The sequence below is a fragment of the Podarcis tiliguerta genome (assembly GCF_965153285.1).
Source record: "Podarcis tiliguerta genome assembly, chromosome: 14".
In the NCBI taxonomy this organism is placed as follows: Eukaryota; Metazoa; Chordata; class Lepidosauria; order Squamata; family Lacertidae; genus Podarcis; species Podarcis tiliguerta.
Window position 1 is genome coordinate 25,662,335 of NC_139547.1, and position 15,998 is coordinate 25,678,332.

The following is a 15,998-nucleotide window of genomic DNA, read 5'->3' on the forward strand; positions in this document are numbered from 1 at the left end:
TAAAAAAGATACATTGGAAAGTGTTATTTTAAAAACCACAATCTTATATGAACCTACTATACTTCATATAATCCGGACATTCTTCAACACTCTAAAAGTAGTGATTTTTGCATTGTTATTATTATTTGTAACTGGGTCATGATGATAGCCCTGCCAGGGCTAGAAAACACACCATGAGGTGAAGGGGAGTTCTCACTGTTAAAAGAGACTGGAAGGCTGGATTGCACCTGTGGCGTTTGCCTCCTAGGATGGGTCAAGGAAAGGGTTAAAATGGGTGTGATGTGATTGGCCAGTGAGAATGCAAGGGGGGAGTAAAAGATAGAGTGGGAGGTTTTGAAAAGTCAGTTGAGGTTTGTCAGTTGGGAGTTGAGGCTTGGGTGTTGGAGAAGAGGGTGGAATAGGCAGTGGGTTGGTCGAGTTATTGTGAGAGAGAGGAATTGTTAGGGAGGTAAATAGATAGTTGGGAATAATTCAGTTTGAAGTTGTTAGGAACTAAGATTTAAGAAACTGACAAGAGAAAAATAAACCGAAACCATACACTTATTCCTGCACTTAAAAATAAACTTGATTATTTGTTTATGTTAACACCTGTCTGGACTCCATGTGTCCCCGTGAGAAGCGGGTGGTGGCAGCGAAGAAAGCAACCACAGTGGTGGCACAGGGTCAATAGACCGTGAAACGTCCAGGGGCCCTGTGTGATCGCCACAGCACCCTACCCTCCTTGCCAACCTGGGCATAGAGGTTAGGTCCAGATGAAAGCTCTACTCCAAAACATCTGGGGTGGGGGAGGCACCAAGCTGGAGAAGGCTGTTCTACTTTGTACTAATTACCGTATTTTTTGCCCTATAGGATGCACCGGCCCATAGGACGCACCTAGATTTGGGGGGGGGGGAATAAAGGGGGGGAAATTATTTCGCCACCCCCAGGCGCAGGGCTAGAGCGGGGGAAGCCCGAGCTTCCCCCGACCCCAGAACGGGAGCCAGAGTGATGGCGAAGGTGCGCGCAGCTTCGCCATCACTCTGGGAGCTTGCCGGGCTGGGGGGATAGCTTCCTGAAGCCTGGAGAGCGAGAGGGGCTCCAGGCTTCAGCGAAAGCCTGCATTCGTCCCATAGGATGCACACACATTTCCCCTTCATTTTTGGAGGGGGAAAAGTGCGTCCTATAGGGCGAAAAATACGGTACCCTTTTTTCTTATTTATACCACATAGTGGGACTGCAATTGACACAAGGTTTACATTCCCAGGGACTGCGTGCAAAGGCAGAATCACGTAAAGGCAGAACAAGCCCTGGAACTGTCCCTGCCATCCAAGATTTTGAGAATGCGGCTGCCTGAGATCTCATGGGAGTATCCCACAGCTTGGTAAGCAGGGTGGAGGGTTTAAAAGCTCTTTCTGTTAAGGATAGGATTTTTGTGGCATGGAAATAATTTTTAAGCCCTCTGCCTTAACAGGCTCTGGGAGGCTCTTGAGAAGACTCCCAGACTCCCAGAGCCTGATAAATAAGCTTGCTCCTCTATCTATCTATCTATCTATCTATCTATCTATCTATCTATCTACAGGGTGAATCTTTTAAAAGAGGCCTTGTGGAACATGTGTACTCTGTATCCACGGGGCCTATCTTAAAGGACTCACCCATGTCTGGTGATCTGCAGAAGCTGCAATCATGTTAAGTACATGCTTTTGCAGTGCCCTTGAGAAAGAGATTTTTCCCCCCAAATTGCCTGGGCTCTACATAAACACTGTTTTGTAATGCCTGACATTGCTTCCCTTTGTTCTGTTTTTGCCTCTGGGGTTGAGCGAAGGGCGCCACTTTGCTATGTTTCCACATTTTTTTGTGAGCCATGGTGGTTTTGCTTTGTGACCCACTTAGGAGAGCACAGTGCAGTAGGCATGATCAAAATGCAAAGCTGGTCCAACTTGCTTCCTATTCCAGCTACCTACTTCCAAAGAAAGTGGAGCAGAAGCTCTGACACACCTTGTCTCTTTGAAGCAGCCAGGATGTGAAGGGGAGAGTCCCTGTCTGAATAATTTTTATGGCCCTTCCCCCATAACAAATGGGAAGAATGAACCACTCTGGCTGCCACCCTCCACTGAGTGAGAAAGCCTTGATGTTTAATAGTGCATTTGTGATCCTCACTGCTGCTTTGCCAAATAGGATACACACAAGCACACAGCACTGTGGCTGCTTGGACTGAGGGCATGGGTTCAAGGAGTCCGGTGAATTGGTCTGGCAGCACCTGGAGCTGCAGCATTGTTGAATCTTGTCAGATGTGGGCATGATTTGGGTGGGAGACCACTGGAAAGCCCACAGGACTGGATATGCATTTAAAACATTTTCTTTTGTGGGAGGGGGGGCAGTGATTACGTTCCAGTGAACACTGTGAAATAATAACTGCCACCACCTCTACAAGAAAGAGTGCAGAGTGCTTGTTCTAAAGAAGCATTCAGGTATCAAACACATAGCACGAAATGATGTTACAGCCCATAAGGCATCCTATCAAGAGGCATCCTTTTTCAAGATGCAGAACATCAAAGCATTGATACTCTCAAGGGGATGAATGACTTCCTCCTCTTACAACATGATACTATAGGCTTCTTTTTAACTGTGCTCATTTACCTTTGCCTTTTCATCTGTGGCCATTTGTTCAGTCTCTCTAGGATCTGGCTCATTGGCCCATAGACATCATTCATCTTAATACTCTTCACCATGCTTTTTAAGAGCTCCTGGTTAAATGAGCTGTCATCGTTCTGCAGTAAGCGAACCATTGGGTAATTTTGTGCTGGGGAGAAGGAATAAAAAGGAATATTTAAGAAGGAAATGAAAAACAGAAGTGATGGGGTAGGGGGAATAACAGCTGAAAGGTAAAAACAAGGATACCTTTTAAGTTGGCTCTGCAAAGAAAAACACTTGTCATATAAAGACAGAATCAGGATAAAGGGAGTACAAAAATAAAGCGCAAAAAAGCAAGCCATAAAAGGGAAGTTCTGGCCAATAGCATATAAGAGTTGCAACCAAATGGGTATTAAAAGCCAATTCAAAAACAAGCATTGAGACCAATGCAAGGTTTTACTCAGGTGACCCTGCAAGTAGTGGTGGCTGGTGTCCATTGAGACAGGTGGGGAGGAAGGCAGAGAAGCAGGAGACGCAGAACCAATGACAGGTGGAGCCAAGAGATGCTAGTTTAGCCTGCATCTTCTTCCCTGAAGAGTTCCACAATGACAGCACTGAGACTAAGGTGGAGGAGGAAGCTGGCAGCCACAGCCACCTCCTAGGCTGGATATAAGGCAGGTAGATGGGAAGGCTAGCTGGGTCTGGCAGAGGGTGATGGGGCAGTATCTCCATTTGTCTTAATGGACCAGCCACCTCTGCCTACGAGGCAAATCACCAACACAACTCCAATGGTTCATCTTAAAAAAAAAAAGGATAGGAATTTAACAATTGAATGGAAAAAAGGCTGAAAAATAAATTTGTGCTAAGGCAGTACACTGTAAGCCAAAAAGTTACTGTATAAAATATATACACATACACACTAAAAAGGGGAATATTTTTTTTAAAAAACAAACAAAATAACAAAGCAACCTGAACAGTACAGAATGTAACACTCACTCTCAAACACAAGTGTTTGGTTTTGACCTGCAAGACAAACAGATTAGCACAATCAAAATCCCCATTGCTTATCAGCTTAAGTTACTGGTGGTCATAGTGAAGAATTTGTTCTAAAAACAGCACACAACAGCTTCCAGGCTGCATGCCGGTCATCACTTACTCTGTGCATTCCACAGAATATAGAGAGGCTGCCCTGGATCCTTATGCAATTTCATGTTGTCCCACAGCATCTGAATTAGAACGTACTTGCTGTCCTCTAAGATGCAATTCCTGGGAATCTGAGCAATAACAACACAAAAGACAATACTGAACATAATAGTAGGAAATTACAGAACAGCATCAAACTTCCTTGATGCCACACACACAGTGGGAAAGGATAACAATTCTGACTTTCGGCTATCGCATTGTAAGCTTCTTCTGTGCTAGGGCCCCACTGAAGAGTTATGAATACCCTGGCCAGAAGTGAAAGTGGGTGTGGCAAAAGGCAAAAAAGTAAACAGGATTGACACCCTAGCCTGTGAAGGAAGGTGTAATGTGGTTTTTCGCTCTTTGTTCCCTGCAGTGGTATGGATTTGGATTGGCCCCCTGTTCCTGTGCCATTGTCACAAATTGAACTTTTTCCCCCAGTGCAAGGAGCAGACTCTTCGATCCGGATTTGAAACACAGTGGAGGAGGGGTAAAACGAAAAACAAAAAACTATGCACAGTCCCCTGGCACCTACTATTTACATCTCTGCCAGTCCCCTGCACTGGCTATTGGCATCTTAGCTAGTCTGGTCCAGAGACTAGACATGCACTTATTTTCCATTCTTGAAGCATTCTGCAAGGATGAGCAGAATACTGCTCAGTCTTCAATTTCAGAGATCTAGCCAGCATGCTTTCAGTATTCATTATGAGGATATCAACAGGATCTCTAGAATCAGAAACTATCCCAGAACTTGTTCAATACAGGTCTAAAACAGATTGGTAGTTCTCTCTCTTCCTGCCCCAAAACACACACATGCACAGTCCCAAAATCCCTGGAGTGGGAAGCTGTAGGAGCAGAGAAGAGCTGCAGTCGGAAGGCACAAGGTTTATAATAATTTGTCATGCCCTTAAAACAAATGTACAGCCATTTTTTCATACCTTTGAATTCTTATTACAATGCTCAGAGGACAGTATTAATCCTGGTAAGTTACTGGGTAAGTCCAGGCGTCGAAAATACCACACTAGATTCCAGAACACAATGGGATGGTGGTCCACAAAGTCTGGCACTGTTATCACATGATCCCCTTCGTTTTCTAATAAACTTTCAAGCTCCTTCCATACAACAAGAGGACTCAGGTATGGTACAGTTATGGGCTCTGGACTCTGCAAACGCCACTCCAACCCCAAAGGATCCTATTGCATATATAAAGAAATAAAAATAAACATTTTTTGTATTTATTATTACATTTGCATTCCATCTTTTCTCTGAGGAGCTCAAAGTGACATACATGGTCCTCTCCACCCCCACCCTACCCATTTTACCCTCACAGCAATCCTGTGAGGTAGGTTAGGCTGAGAGACTGTGACTGGCCCAAGGTCACCCAATGAGCTTCATGGCTGTGTAGGGATTTGAACCCTGGTCTCTCAGGTTCTGGGCTGACACTCTAACCACTATCCCACATTGGGTCTCATGATTAGCTAAGCTCTACTTTAGAGGTTCTTCTTCAGGAGCTACTAAAGTGGGTAAGAAGAGGCAGCCTTCTCAGTCGCAACTCTCTTGAGAACCTATCCTAGCGCTTACACTGATGTCCTTTAGGTGTTAGGAAAAGACTTTTTCATTTTCCTAGCCTTTTATTCTCTGATGGGCTTTAATTTGGGGAAGGGCCATGGCTCAGTGTTAAGAGCAACTGCTTTATGTGCATAAAGTTCCCAGGTTAAATCCCTAGCATCTTCTGATAGGGCTGGGCAAAGATTCCAATCTGAAACTCTGGAGAGCTAATGCTGGTCAGTGCAGACAATATTGAGCTAGATGGATCAATGTCCTGACTTAGTAAAAGGAAGCTTCCTATGCTCCTAACATCCACTGTTGTTTGACTAGTGTTTTATTGAGTATCATTAAAACATAAGAGCCTGCCTGCCAGATCAGACCAAATGCCCTTTAATTCTAGTATCATGTTCTCCCAGTGGTCAACCAAAAGTCCCAAAGGGAAGCCCACAAACAGGACCCAAGTGCAACAGTGCTCATTCCACTTGTGATTCTCAGCAACTGGTATTCAGAGACATGCTGCCTCCAACAGTGGAGGGAGAACATGGTGGCTAGTAGCCATAGGATAGCCTTATCCTCCATGAATTCGTCTAAGCCATTCAAATTGCTGACTATCACTGCCTCTTGTGGGACCAAGCTTCATAGTTCAACTCTGTGTGACACTTCTGGGATTATATCATTGGTCAATTATCCCCCCTTTGGTAAATTTTAAGCAGGACAACTAGCACCAATATGGTAAAAGCAATTGTGCTTTGCAGAATCTTTGATTGCTCTGAATATCCCAGTTAGGAAGGCAAGAAAGAAGGCCTAAGTACTCACAGCTGTCCCCTGCAATGTGGTAGGCAAGCTCCCAGTGGGAACAATGTGACTGTGCTTGTGATGCTCTGTTTCCTCCACCTCCAGGGGACTGAAGGTACTCATGCTTCGAGACAAGGCATGGCTGGTGTGCTCAGTCCCAGCAGTATTTTGCCTTCTTGGAGGGATCTGAATGCTTCTGGCACAGATGCTATCAGGCTCTTTGGATCTGTTACCAACAAAAGAATATTTGTATTTGTATTTTTTAAATTTTACCTAAAACCACACATTTAAAAAAATCAACATCTACCCCCCCCCCCACAACTCTACAATAAAAAGAAAAGGCAAGGTCAAACACTGTCCTGTTATTTGCTGTTCTAACACACTGCACATAGAATACATCCTTCAATAAACTTGCTTGCCTGCTATCTGATAAATGTGCCAGACTGCTAGCTGGTTCTGGTGGGCAGAAAATAGACTTCAGTCTAACCACTAAGCCAGAACACACAGTTTTTCTTATTCATGTATCTGAGCCATTTCATGACAACCTCCTCCCCATTTCCCCTGCATCTTCTAAAATTTATCTAACTGATGGGCATAGATTATTACCGTGCCACTGTTGATTATTAATAAAAATTAGCATAATGATTCATGCTGATTTTACTGTGGCTTTCTAATGGGTATTTTGGGTAGACTGTTGCTTTTCTGATGTTGCTTTATGGTTTTCATTTTTATCGCTGAATCGGGCCAAGAACCATCGAAGTCAGCCTCCTCTTCCCCACTTTGAGTAGTCAGGATGGAGTGGGCAACCATGACTTGCCTGTGGGCATTTATTAAAGTATTATCAAATGCCCACAGGCATGTCAAGTTTTTTTCTTTAACTGAGTCAAAATGTGATGATTTTACCTATTTGAATGCAAGTCATCCTGAGCAGGTATTAGAGATGCTGAAAATCCTGATGTGGGATCAGAGATGCAGGACTTTGCTGCCTGGTTGAAAAAAGATGATGGAAGCTGCATGTTCTCTGAAGATGGACTGGACTTCAGGAAATATCTATAAAAAGTACCCCCCAAAAATGTTGCAATTAGAGGATTTTTAAACAATGCACATTTGGAAATACTGCAAGCAAGAATCCAACGGCAAATAATAACTTACCTTCCAGGACCCCGTAGATCTCTGATTTCGATGTTCAGGGAAGGCAAGAATTGGTTTCCGCAGAAAGGGCAGGTGGTGTTAAGGTTGGAATCATCTGCTGTCCAGCCTGCCATGATTTCTTCATCATGTACAAGACAGTCACAGGTATGGCATCGTGAACAGCTTGAGATGAGGACCTGCGGAAAGCACTTCATTAAAGCCCTCAGTGCGGTTTCTGCCCCCAGTAGCAAGAGAAATCCCAAGTCATACCAAACTGCAATAGAAACCCAACTGAATTCATAAAACCTAGAGCTGGTCTGAAAGCCCCTCTCAGCTCTGCATCCTATTCTTTGGCTGAAATCTTCAGGGGGGCTGGAGATTCCCATTTCAAATTGACCACCAAAGGAAATCTTAAAATATAGTTGGAAATGTTTGTAAATGTCAAACTTGTTTTGGTATTTTAGATTCATTCATTGAAGTTGAAAGTAAATAATGTATCATGTATGCAGATGTACACAGGGTTTGAATATGTTGCATTCTGATAGGTTACAGTGAAACATTGAGTAAAATTTTCACTGTTTTTCAGGTTCTGGAGATGAAAACAGTCCAATTCCAGACGTGTTGTTTTGGAAAGCAAATCTGAATTCAGTGTAGCTGACTTCTAAGTTAAGCATGCACAGAATTGCAGTCTTATAGCTGAACTGGCAGGCTGGCTAACAAAAATGTTTGCTTGTGGACTTGTTTGCAAGGCAACTTCAACCATTTCTTTGTCATCTGCTCTTACATTTACATGCTGGAACTAAAAGGGTCTGAGCAAATAAGTAAATGTGCTCTCAACTCCCAGCCTTCCTGAGCAAAAACTGCCCTCATACCAATTAAACCAATTAAAACGTCAGTTGTCTAATCTACTAATTAAGCTAATTAAAGATTGCAGGCCTAAAAAACAACAACCAGCAGTTCAGTTTCAACACATGAATCCAGCAAGGCACGAAGATGTTCAATTCAAGGTACTCAGAGATCAGCAACCTAATCCACCATCAGCATATCCTCTTTCTGTTAGTGACCTTGTTTTAAGCCAGGGATGTGGAAGCTTCTGCCTTGCAAGGGCCTTTGGCCCATGGGCGGGGGAAAGGAATGAGCAGAGAAGTGAGGGCAAAGACACCTCTTTGCATGCTGTGAGCCAAATTCAGTTTGCCTCTGGGGACTTCAATTGGACAGGCAGGATGTTTTTCTCTCTCACACGGCTTGTTAATTCAAAGCAAAGAATGTTGGGCTGCATTCTCTTCAGCTGGCTGCATAATGGAACCACAAGTAGCAACACAGCCTGATTCTCTGTTAATTAAAAAACAAAACAAAACCGACCCTGCTTGACCTCTCAGCATACAGAGACTTTTTGGGGAGTCTTTCAGTCTGGGGCTCCTGGGCAGAAACTCCATAAGAGACCCCAAGAAAAAGTTCACGGTGGAGGGGGGGGGAGATGTTGGAATTCCACACCCCACAAGAGCCACAGGCCCATCTCTACAATGTATGGCTGCTAACTGAGCCTCACACCATTTTACACCATGTTCGGCTGCCCCTGAACACCACCATCATCACCACATTTCCTGTAAAGGATGCTAACAATTCAGCTAGGTACGCAAGACTTGTTTGACAAGGTGAGGTGCTGCGAAGATCTGAACAAGGTGCTGATGGTAGTGTAGGGATTGCTGCTGCTCAGGCAGCCTCTTAGGGCAGGTCATATGCCAGGCTCAGGAATATTCTCCAGGAACCACTGTCACGGCAGACAGTGAAGTGTGAAGGTGAAAAGGAGTGTGGAACTTCCCTTCTCTATTGGTTTGGTTCATTCTTGAAAGGAAGAATAACACCAACCATTCACTTGCATGTACCATTTCTCTCTTTCTCTCTCTCTCTCTCTCTCTCTCTCTCTCTCTCTCACACACACACACACACACACACACACACACCATAGGCACATGTAGACCCAGATAGAGTGTTCTGTCTCTACCAGCACAAAGGAAGGAAGTAGGTCAAAGTGAGGGTGGGAGATGAGGAACAGCTGGGCTCTGTGCAAGCGTTGTGTATGTGATGTCACATCAGTCAACAAAACACCCGCTGCTCACTCTCATTCCCTCTCCCTCATCCTTATCAATGCTAAATAACAGATACCAAACCAAGATACAGTGGTACCTCAGGTTACATACGCTTCAGGTTACATACTCTGCTAACCCAGAAATAGTGCTTCAAGATAAGAACAGAAATCGGGCTCTGGCGGCGCAGCAGCAGTGGGAGGCCCCATTAGCTAAAGTGGTGCTTCAGGTTAAAAACAGTTTCAGGTTAAGAACAGACCTCCAGAACGAATTAAGTACTTAACCTGAGGTACCACTGTATGGAAGGAAAAAGAGGAAGAACCAATTTGTATATAGGGTTTTTAAATCTCCTAAATACTTGCCCATGGGCCAGATGAAACCAAGCAGCAGGCCAGATCTGGCCTGTGGGCTGTAGGTTCCCCACCTGTTTTAAACCCTTTGAGATTTAATTATCTAGTCCTGACCTTTCCAGAGCGCAATACGGAGTTCTCCAACATTCAGCCGATCCCCTTGAGGACACCCCTCCCTGTCACGAAAATTTAATTAGTTGCCTCAATGGAAGAAAAAGCAGCTATGAGGATTTTGCTGCACTGCGGTGTCAACAAATTAGCAGCTGAATCACTCTATTTTTAGAGCTGACAAATACATTTTAGATTGATTTGCTGGCTTCTATCAACAGCTTATCAGTGGGTATCAACGATTGCTCATTTGGATAGTAATGAGGCTTCTGAAGGTTCGTTTGAAAGAGTAATGAAGGTCCCCTAGCAGTAACCGGCAGAAAATCTTCCATTAATATTAGAAAGCTACATTTCTGAACTGAAGGGTCACCTAGATTTTAGAAGCTGCCCTAAAGTGATGGCCATTCCACAGGGCAAACTGGAAAGTATATGAACCATCCTTTTCATCAGAACTAACACTAACTTAAGCAGGGAAATGTAAAGTAAAGATGAGTGGGGATAGAGCAGAGAGCTCTTTGATGAGGCAGGAGTCTCAGGAAATCAGATGTAGAACAAAAGATCTGGGTCCCATGGTCCCTTGTCTGTTTCTAGCCAGAAGGAGGAGACAACCTGTTATCTGGATACCTCCTCCTCACCAAACTGAGAAAGCGAGTAACCTATCCTTTTTGCTAGTGTAGAACACAAGCTGTTTAAAAAGGGGAAATGCTGTACCTCCAATGCGTAATTCTGGAACACGCTGGTGCTGCTTGTACTGCAAGATGATACCAGCTCTGATCTGCCAGGCAAAGGAAACTTTGAAAGAGAGCCTAAAAGGCAAATAGATACTTGTTACTGCAGAAGGAAATGTTAGACTGACCCACGATGGTCCTACATTGTCATGGAAAGTACAATTGTTGTAAACAGCTGTCATTTTTTATGAATAGAGGTATATAAGTACTTTTATAAATAAAAATAAATAATAAAAACAGAAACACATTTTTAGAAATTGGAATATTACTAACAAAAAGCAGAAGAGAAGAGAATGACAGGAGATGTGGTCATCCACAGAGGGACAATAAAAGTTATTGCAAATTAGACATGATGTGACATTAGTGCATGAGTACACTGCTGTTGTTACTGTGCAAGTAATAGCCAGGGGAAATCTTGAGTAGCTTTTTGTGGATAAGTTTAATTTTCTCTCTCCCTACCACTATCTTGTGCTGTTGTTAAATAGAATTAAACTGTTATTATATGTTTTGAATTTTACGAGATTTTATTGATTTTGTTTTTTGCGATGTATATTTTTAACGGGAAATGCTTTGAGGCCGGCATGACATAAAGCAGTACACAATTCTAAATAACTGTTGTTGACATCTGTCTGTCTCAAGAGACAATGGAGTGCATCTCCAGGGATCAAATCAAACCACTGCATTAGCAGCACCGAAGTGAGCTCCTCATGGCGCAACCCTGGACAGCGTGTACCGAGGTCCTGGACTGCCCAGATGGCAAGACCCCACTCTCCGCCTCACTGATGTAGTCCAAAGGAAAGCAGAGCAATACGTTTGGCACCAGCTTGGCTGAACGAGTTGCTGGAAGGAGGCGTACAAGGAGCCACCCAACCATCTTAGGGACTCCACTCCGGATCTGTGTAGGGTTTACTCCTTAACGTTTTCTTCTCCTGAAGATATCCCATAAAGTGGAGATTTAGGACCAGATTTTTCCTTCTCCTAGAAGGGCTACCTTTCCATGTTAATGAGCCCCATCTTTCCCTCACTTCCCTCCACAGCATGTGGACAAACTGCCTTCTTGACCATTGGACCCACTATTGGTGGCACCCAATCTGCCAGAGCCTGTCTTTGTATGCAGGGGAAGTCCTTAACCCACTGAGGGTATGAGACTCATTGGCTACCCTCACCTGGTTTAGCTGGCCAGTTGAAGCCCTTCCTGGGGTGTGGTCGCTGCCACATGCTGCCAGCTTCTAGGAGCCGCAGGTGACAGCTGAGTGCAGGGTAGGGACCAAAGGTGGACAAACTACCCCAGAAGGAGCATAACATGTCCCTCACCAGAGGTACTACACCTCCCCTAACACCCCATACACCTGTTACTAAATAACTAAAATAAAATAAATAGGGTAAGAAAGGAAATTTGAGAAATTTAAGGAGAACTCTTACCGGACTGAGAAAAACGCTTTGATGTGCCACTATTCGAAGCTGAACTTTCAAGACTTGTCCTACTCAAGCCAATTCCCTTTAACACAGAGGAGGCGTTCTCTTGAGGAGAGGAGTTGCTTTCAAGATCATTGCAGACGTCCTCATCAGTCAGGGAGGCAGTTTCTGAATCAAGGGCCCCAAGGGATGAAATGCTTGCTCGGTCTGAGTTTTGATCCTGAAAACAAGAATAGTAATGTTTTCTGTGCTTAAAGGTCTCATAGGAAGTATCTGGAAGAAACACCACCATCAATACCAACAGAACCAAGCTGGATCTTCTTCTAGAATAACTGCTTTGAACATCCAAGTTGACTTCTATTAACTGGAAGTGAAAATCTGAGTGCCAAGCAACCTGACTCATGTATATAGTTAACAAATGAAGACTGAGTATCTCCTGCAATAGTTATCATATAGATGCCACTTTCAATGTCTCATCACATTCCAAAATTTATTGGCTGGTAGAGAGCAAAATTCTTTTCCTTTTTCAGGATGAAAAATTTGATCAACAACAATTTACTTGTCCCTACAGTGCAAGAAGACAGAGGGCCCTATTTATTTTGCAACCATTTTCCTTCTCTGTGTTTGACATAACTATTATTTTCTTTCCTCTTGGAGTCTCCCAGAGGAAAGTCAGGTCTGTTAGTCTCAGCGTGATTTACATGCACCTGGCTCTCAAATCACAGGATTTGTATGCATACCCAAATCTTTGCTGAAAACATTTTTATCATCTTAAGTGACAGGGAAAGTTTCTCACACACCTGCACTGCACAAAAGAGCTGCACACCACAGTTTGAGAACTGCTCTACTACAGGAGCCATTTTGGCTCCCCTCGCACCCAGCAATGTTTTAAGATGCTTACCTTTGCTGATGCCGCATACGTAGTAAACTTTGAGTACCACTTGCTGGCCTTCTCAGCAACCCCTTTCCCTGCAGAAAACATGCTGGTCTTTAGAACGTCAAAGGTAGGTGTTAGCAGTGTATCCAAGTTGAATGCAGTTGGAGAGGCAAGAGCTATTGCGCCAGCTGTATCCTGAGATTGTCCCCTGGACAGACTATGAGGAGAAAATACTGGAGAGGACCAAAGTCTGTCCCTTCCCCTTTCTTCATTTTTTATGTGGTAGCTTTTGGATTTGGTAAGGCTCGCCGGTCTGGGTGAGTTTGGAGGAAGGCTAGATCTCCGGCATGGCTGAGCCAGTGTTGGACTCTTTTTGTTGGTGTTCTTGTCACTGTAGGCTTTTTGCAAATCTATGCTTGGTGTACGGCTTGTTAAGGGGCTGCTCATATTGTTCATATACATTTCTATTTCTTCAGCTAAATCTCGCCTTGCAGACGGGGTTGAGGCACTTCTGTCCTCATCGTCATCCTCTTCCTCTTTCTGTTGTTCTGTCTCAGCAGCCAGCAAGGAAAGTGGATCAAATCCCATCTCAACACCAGTTTTCTCAACGAGCTTTACTGGAAAGCTGATGGCTCGCTGAATCCTCTTTGGTCTTTTATGTAACAGCTTCACAGTCTTCACTGAGAAAGGTTCATTATCCAAATCTTCCAAATCAAATATGACAGGAGACTCTGTTTTGTCCACAAAAAGGTCCTCATAGGGAGCATCCTCATCACTGGATTCTTTCTCCAAGTTCCCTCTCTTACTGGGTCCCAAGGAAGACTGTCTGATGTTGAGAGTGTTGGGCCTTTTTCTCTTCTCAAACACTTTGGAAAGAATTTTTGCATCCACTCCTAGTTTTGCAACTATTTGTTCTGGACTTGCCTCCTGGTTAATATGGTTTTTCATGAGTTCTATCAAAGCATCTCCACTCAGATTACGGTTCCTGTTTCTCCAAACCATCCGTTTCTGATCCAGTTCAGCTGCATTTAAGTGGCTATTTCTTAAGCTTTCAACTCTAGTAACTCTTGTTTTGTTGATATCCTCAAAGCAAGAGAATAACAATCCTGCAGAGCTTTCTGTGAGGGGGAAACACACACAAATCCAGGGAAGTGGGGTTACTTTAGTCACAAAGCAAAGCAGTGCAGAAATTGCCATAAAACCTTAGACATCTCTAACATGTGTAGGAGTTTTATGATAGGATGGGGACCCTTATATACTACCATTTTAATAGAGAATCCTGTTAACAGTCCTGGGAAAAAAATATCTAGGCCTCTTATGAATGAATGTATGCAATGGGATTGTTGTCTCACAGAAAATAAATGAGTCAAAACCATCAATTCATGAGAATCAACTGCACCAGCTTACCTCTGCCGATCTCTCCTGCTGTATCTGCTACTTTGCCAATTTTATCATTCAGGCGAACAATCCTTGATGCAGGCTTAGCTCTATTCGAATTTTGATAATTTAATGAAGGAAGGCAGTCACCACTTCCCTTTCCACTTTCTACTTCAGATACTGTATACACAGACAATAAACATATATCACTTGTTAAGATTTGAGCTTGATTCTAGAAAAATAGGAGCATTAACCATAAGCCATTTCCCCATGTTGTTAGGTATTCAAAAGTCAAACTAGCATACCATGTAGACCGTCTCACACTTCTTTACTGCTCGCAGGGCAGACTGGTTTACATATATTACATGTTTCCATATGATACTGTGAATGTGTGGAGATGCTAGCATGGTGCATTATCCACAAGGGAACATGGCAGCTGAAACCTGAGCAGCAGAATCTCTTAGCAGTAAGTACACATGACAAGTGATTGCCCTATAGTGCAGGGAGGAAGGCAGTGGCAGGAGTCAATATTGCTTATGCGCTTATTCCCAGCTTAGACTGGTTCTCCAACTACAGTCATTCCTGGATTGGGATAGCCTCAGTTACCCATACTCTGGTGGCCTCCCACTTGGACTACTGTAATGTGATCTATGCGAGGCTGCCGTTGAAGATAGTCCTGAGGCTGCAGCTAATACAGAATACAGCTGCTAGGTTAATAAGTGGGGCAACGGGTATTTAAGACACAACACTAGCTGTCAGTGAGCTATTTGGCCAATTCAAGGTATTAGTATTAACACCCAAGGCCCTAAGTGGCATGGAACTCAAGTACCAAAACAGTGCCAAGGGGATTTCGCAGTTGGCAGTGATGTGTGACCGTGCCGTCTCTAGGTGGGGCTTTCCCATCTGTGGAAGGCCCTCCCTAGAGAGGTACTTCAATCTCCCTCACTATTAACTTTTAGGAGAAATTCTAAAACATTCCTGTTTACCCAGGCATTGGATGGTGAAAATCCTGGGCTGTGGCAACCCTGAAATTATTAGTCAGAGAGGAGGTGATAGCTTTTAGGAGTTTTGAACTGTTGTTAGAGGCTGCTCTTAACTGGATTTAGAAGTTTTAATTGTATTGCTTTTGCACTGTTATAATAATAATAATAATAATAATAATAATAATAATAATAATAATATCTTTATTGTCATTGCCCCCTTCGGGGACAACGAAATTACTTGGTTACTCCATAAAAACACTAATTAAAAAATATAGTAAAATACAGCAGAGGAGATTTGATGACTTTCAAAGTCCGGTGTTCCCATTCAGGGCCGAGATCGCTCTGGAGAAGAAGCTGTTCTTAAGACGGCTCGTTCTAGTCTTCATCGTCCTGTATCTCCGTCCCGACGGCAAGAGCTCGAAGAGACAGTGACCAGGATGCGATGGATCTTTTACTATGTCCAGTGCCTTCCTATGGCACCTTGTGGCATAAATCTGCTCTAAGGTGGAAAGTGGGCAGCCAACAATGCTCTCTGCTGCCTTCACAACCCTGCGCAACCCCATCCTGTCCTGGGTAGTACAGCTTCCGTACCACACACATAGGCCATAAGTAAGCACGCTCTCAATGGCACAGTGATAGAAGGCAAGCAGCAGTTTCTGCGGAAGATGGTTTTTCCTTAGTATTCTCAAAAAATACAGTCTCTGCTGCGCCTTCTTCACAAGCCCCCTTGTGTTGACACTCCAGGACAGATCCTCTTGTAATTCAATGCCCAAAAATCTGAACGTTGTTACCCTCTCCACACAGAC

General features: G+C 43.7%; 1 protein-coding gene and 1 long non-coding RNA gene across 4 annotated transcripts in view; one reads left to right on the forward strand and one right to left on the reverse strand.

Annotated features, from left to right (window-relative positions):
- Positions 1-15,998, reverse strand: part of DENND4A (DENN domain containing 4A) — a 64,943-nt gene that overhangs the window by 5,971 nt on the left and 42,974 nt on the right. For all 3 annotated transcript variants that reach the window (XM_083411774.1, XM_083411773.1, XM_083411775.1), the window contains exons 20-29: positions 14,240-14,389; positions 12,857-13,950; positions 11,962-12,175; positions 10,523-10,617; positions 7,288-7,463; positions 7,039-7,185; positions 6,157-6,361; positions 4,731-4,985; positions 3,767-3,884; positions 2,617-2,779 (exon numbers count right to left, since the gene is read on the reverse strand). In XM_083411774.1, coding sequence (XP_083267900.1) covers positions 2,617-2,779; positions 3,767-3,884; positions 4,731-4,985; positions 6,157-6,361; positions 7,039-7,185; positions 7,288-7,463; positions 10,523-10,617; positions 11,962-12,175; positions 12,857-13,950; positions 14,240-14,389 — 2,617 coding nt within the window. The remainder of the gene's footprint in view (positions 1-2,616; positions 2,780-3,766; positions 3,885-4,730; positions 4,986-6,156; positions 6,362-7,038; positions 7,186-7,287; positions 7,464-10,522; positions 10,618-11,961; positions 12,176-12,856; positions 13,951-14,239; positions 14,390-15,998) is intronic.
- Positions 8-8,161, forward strand: LOC310663915. The gene is made up of 3 exons (XR_014504670.1): positions 8-371; positions 1,244-1,360; positions 7,853-8,161. It is a non-coding gene; the product is annotated as an uncharacterized lncRNA (long non-coding RNA).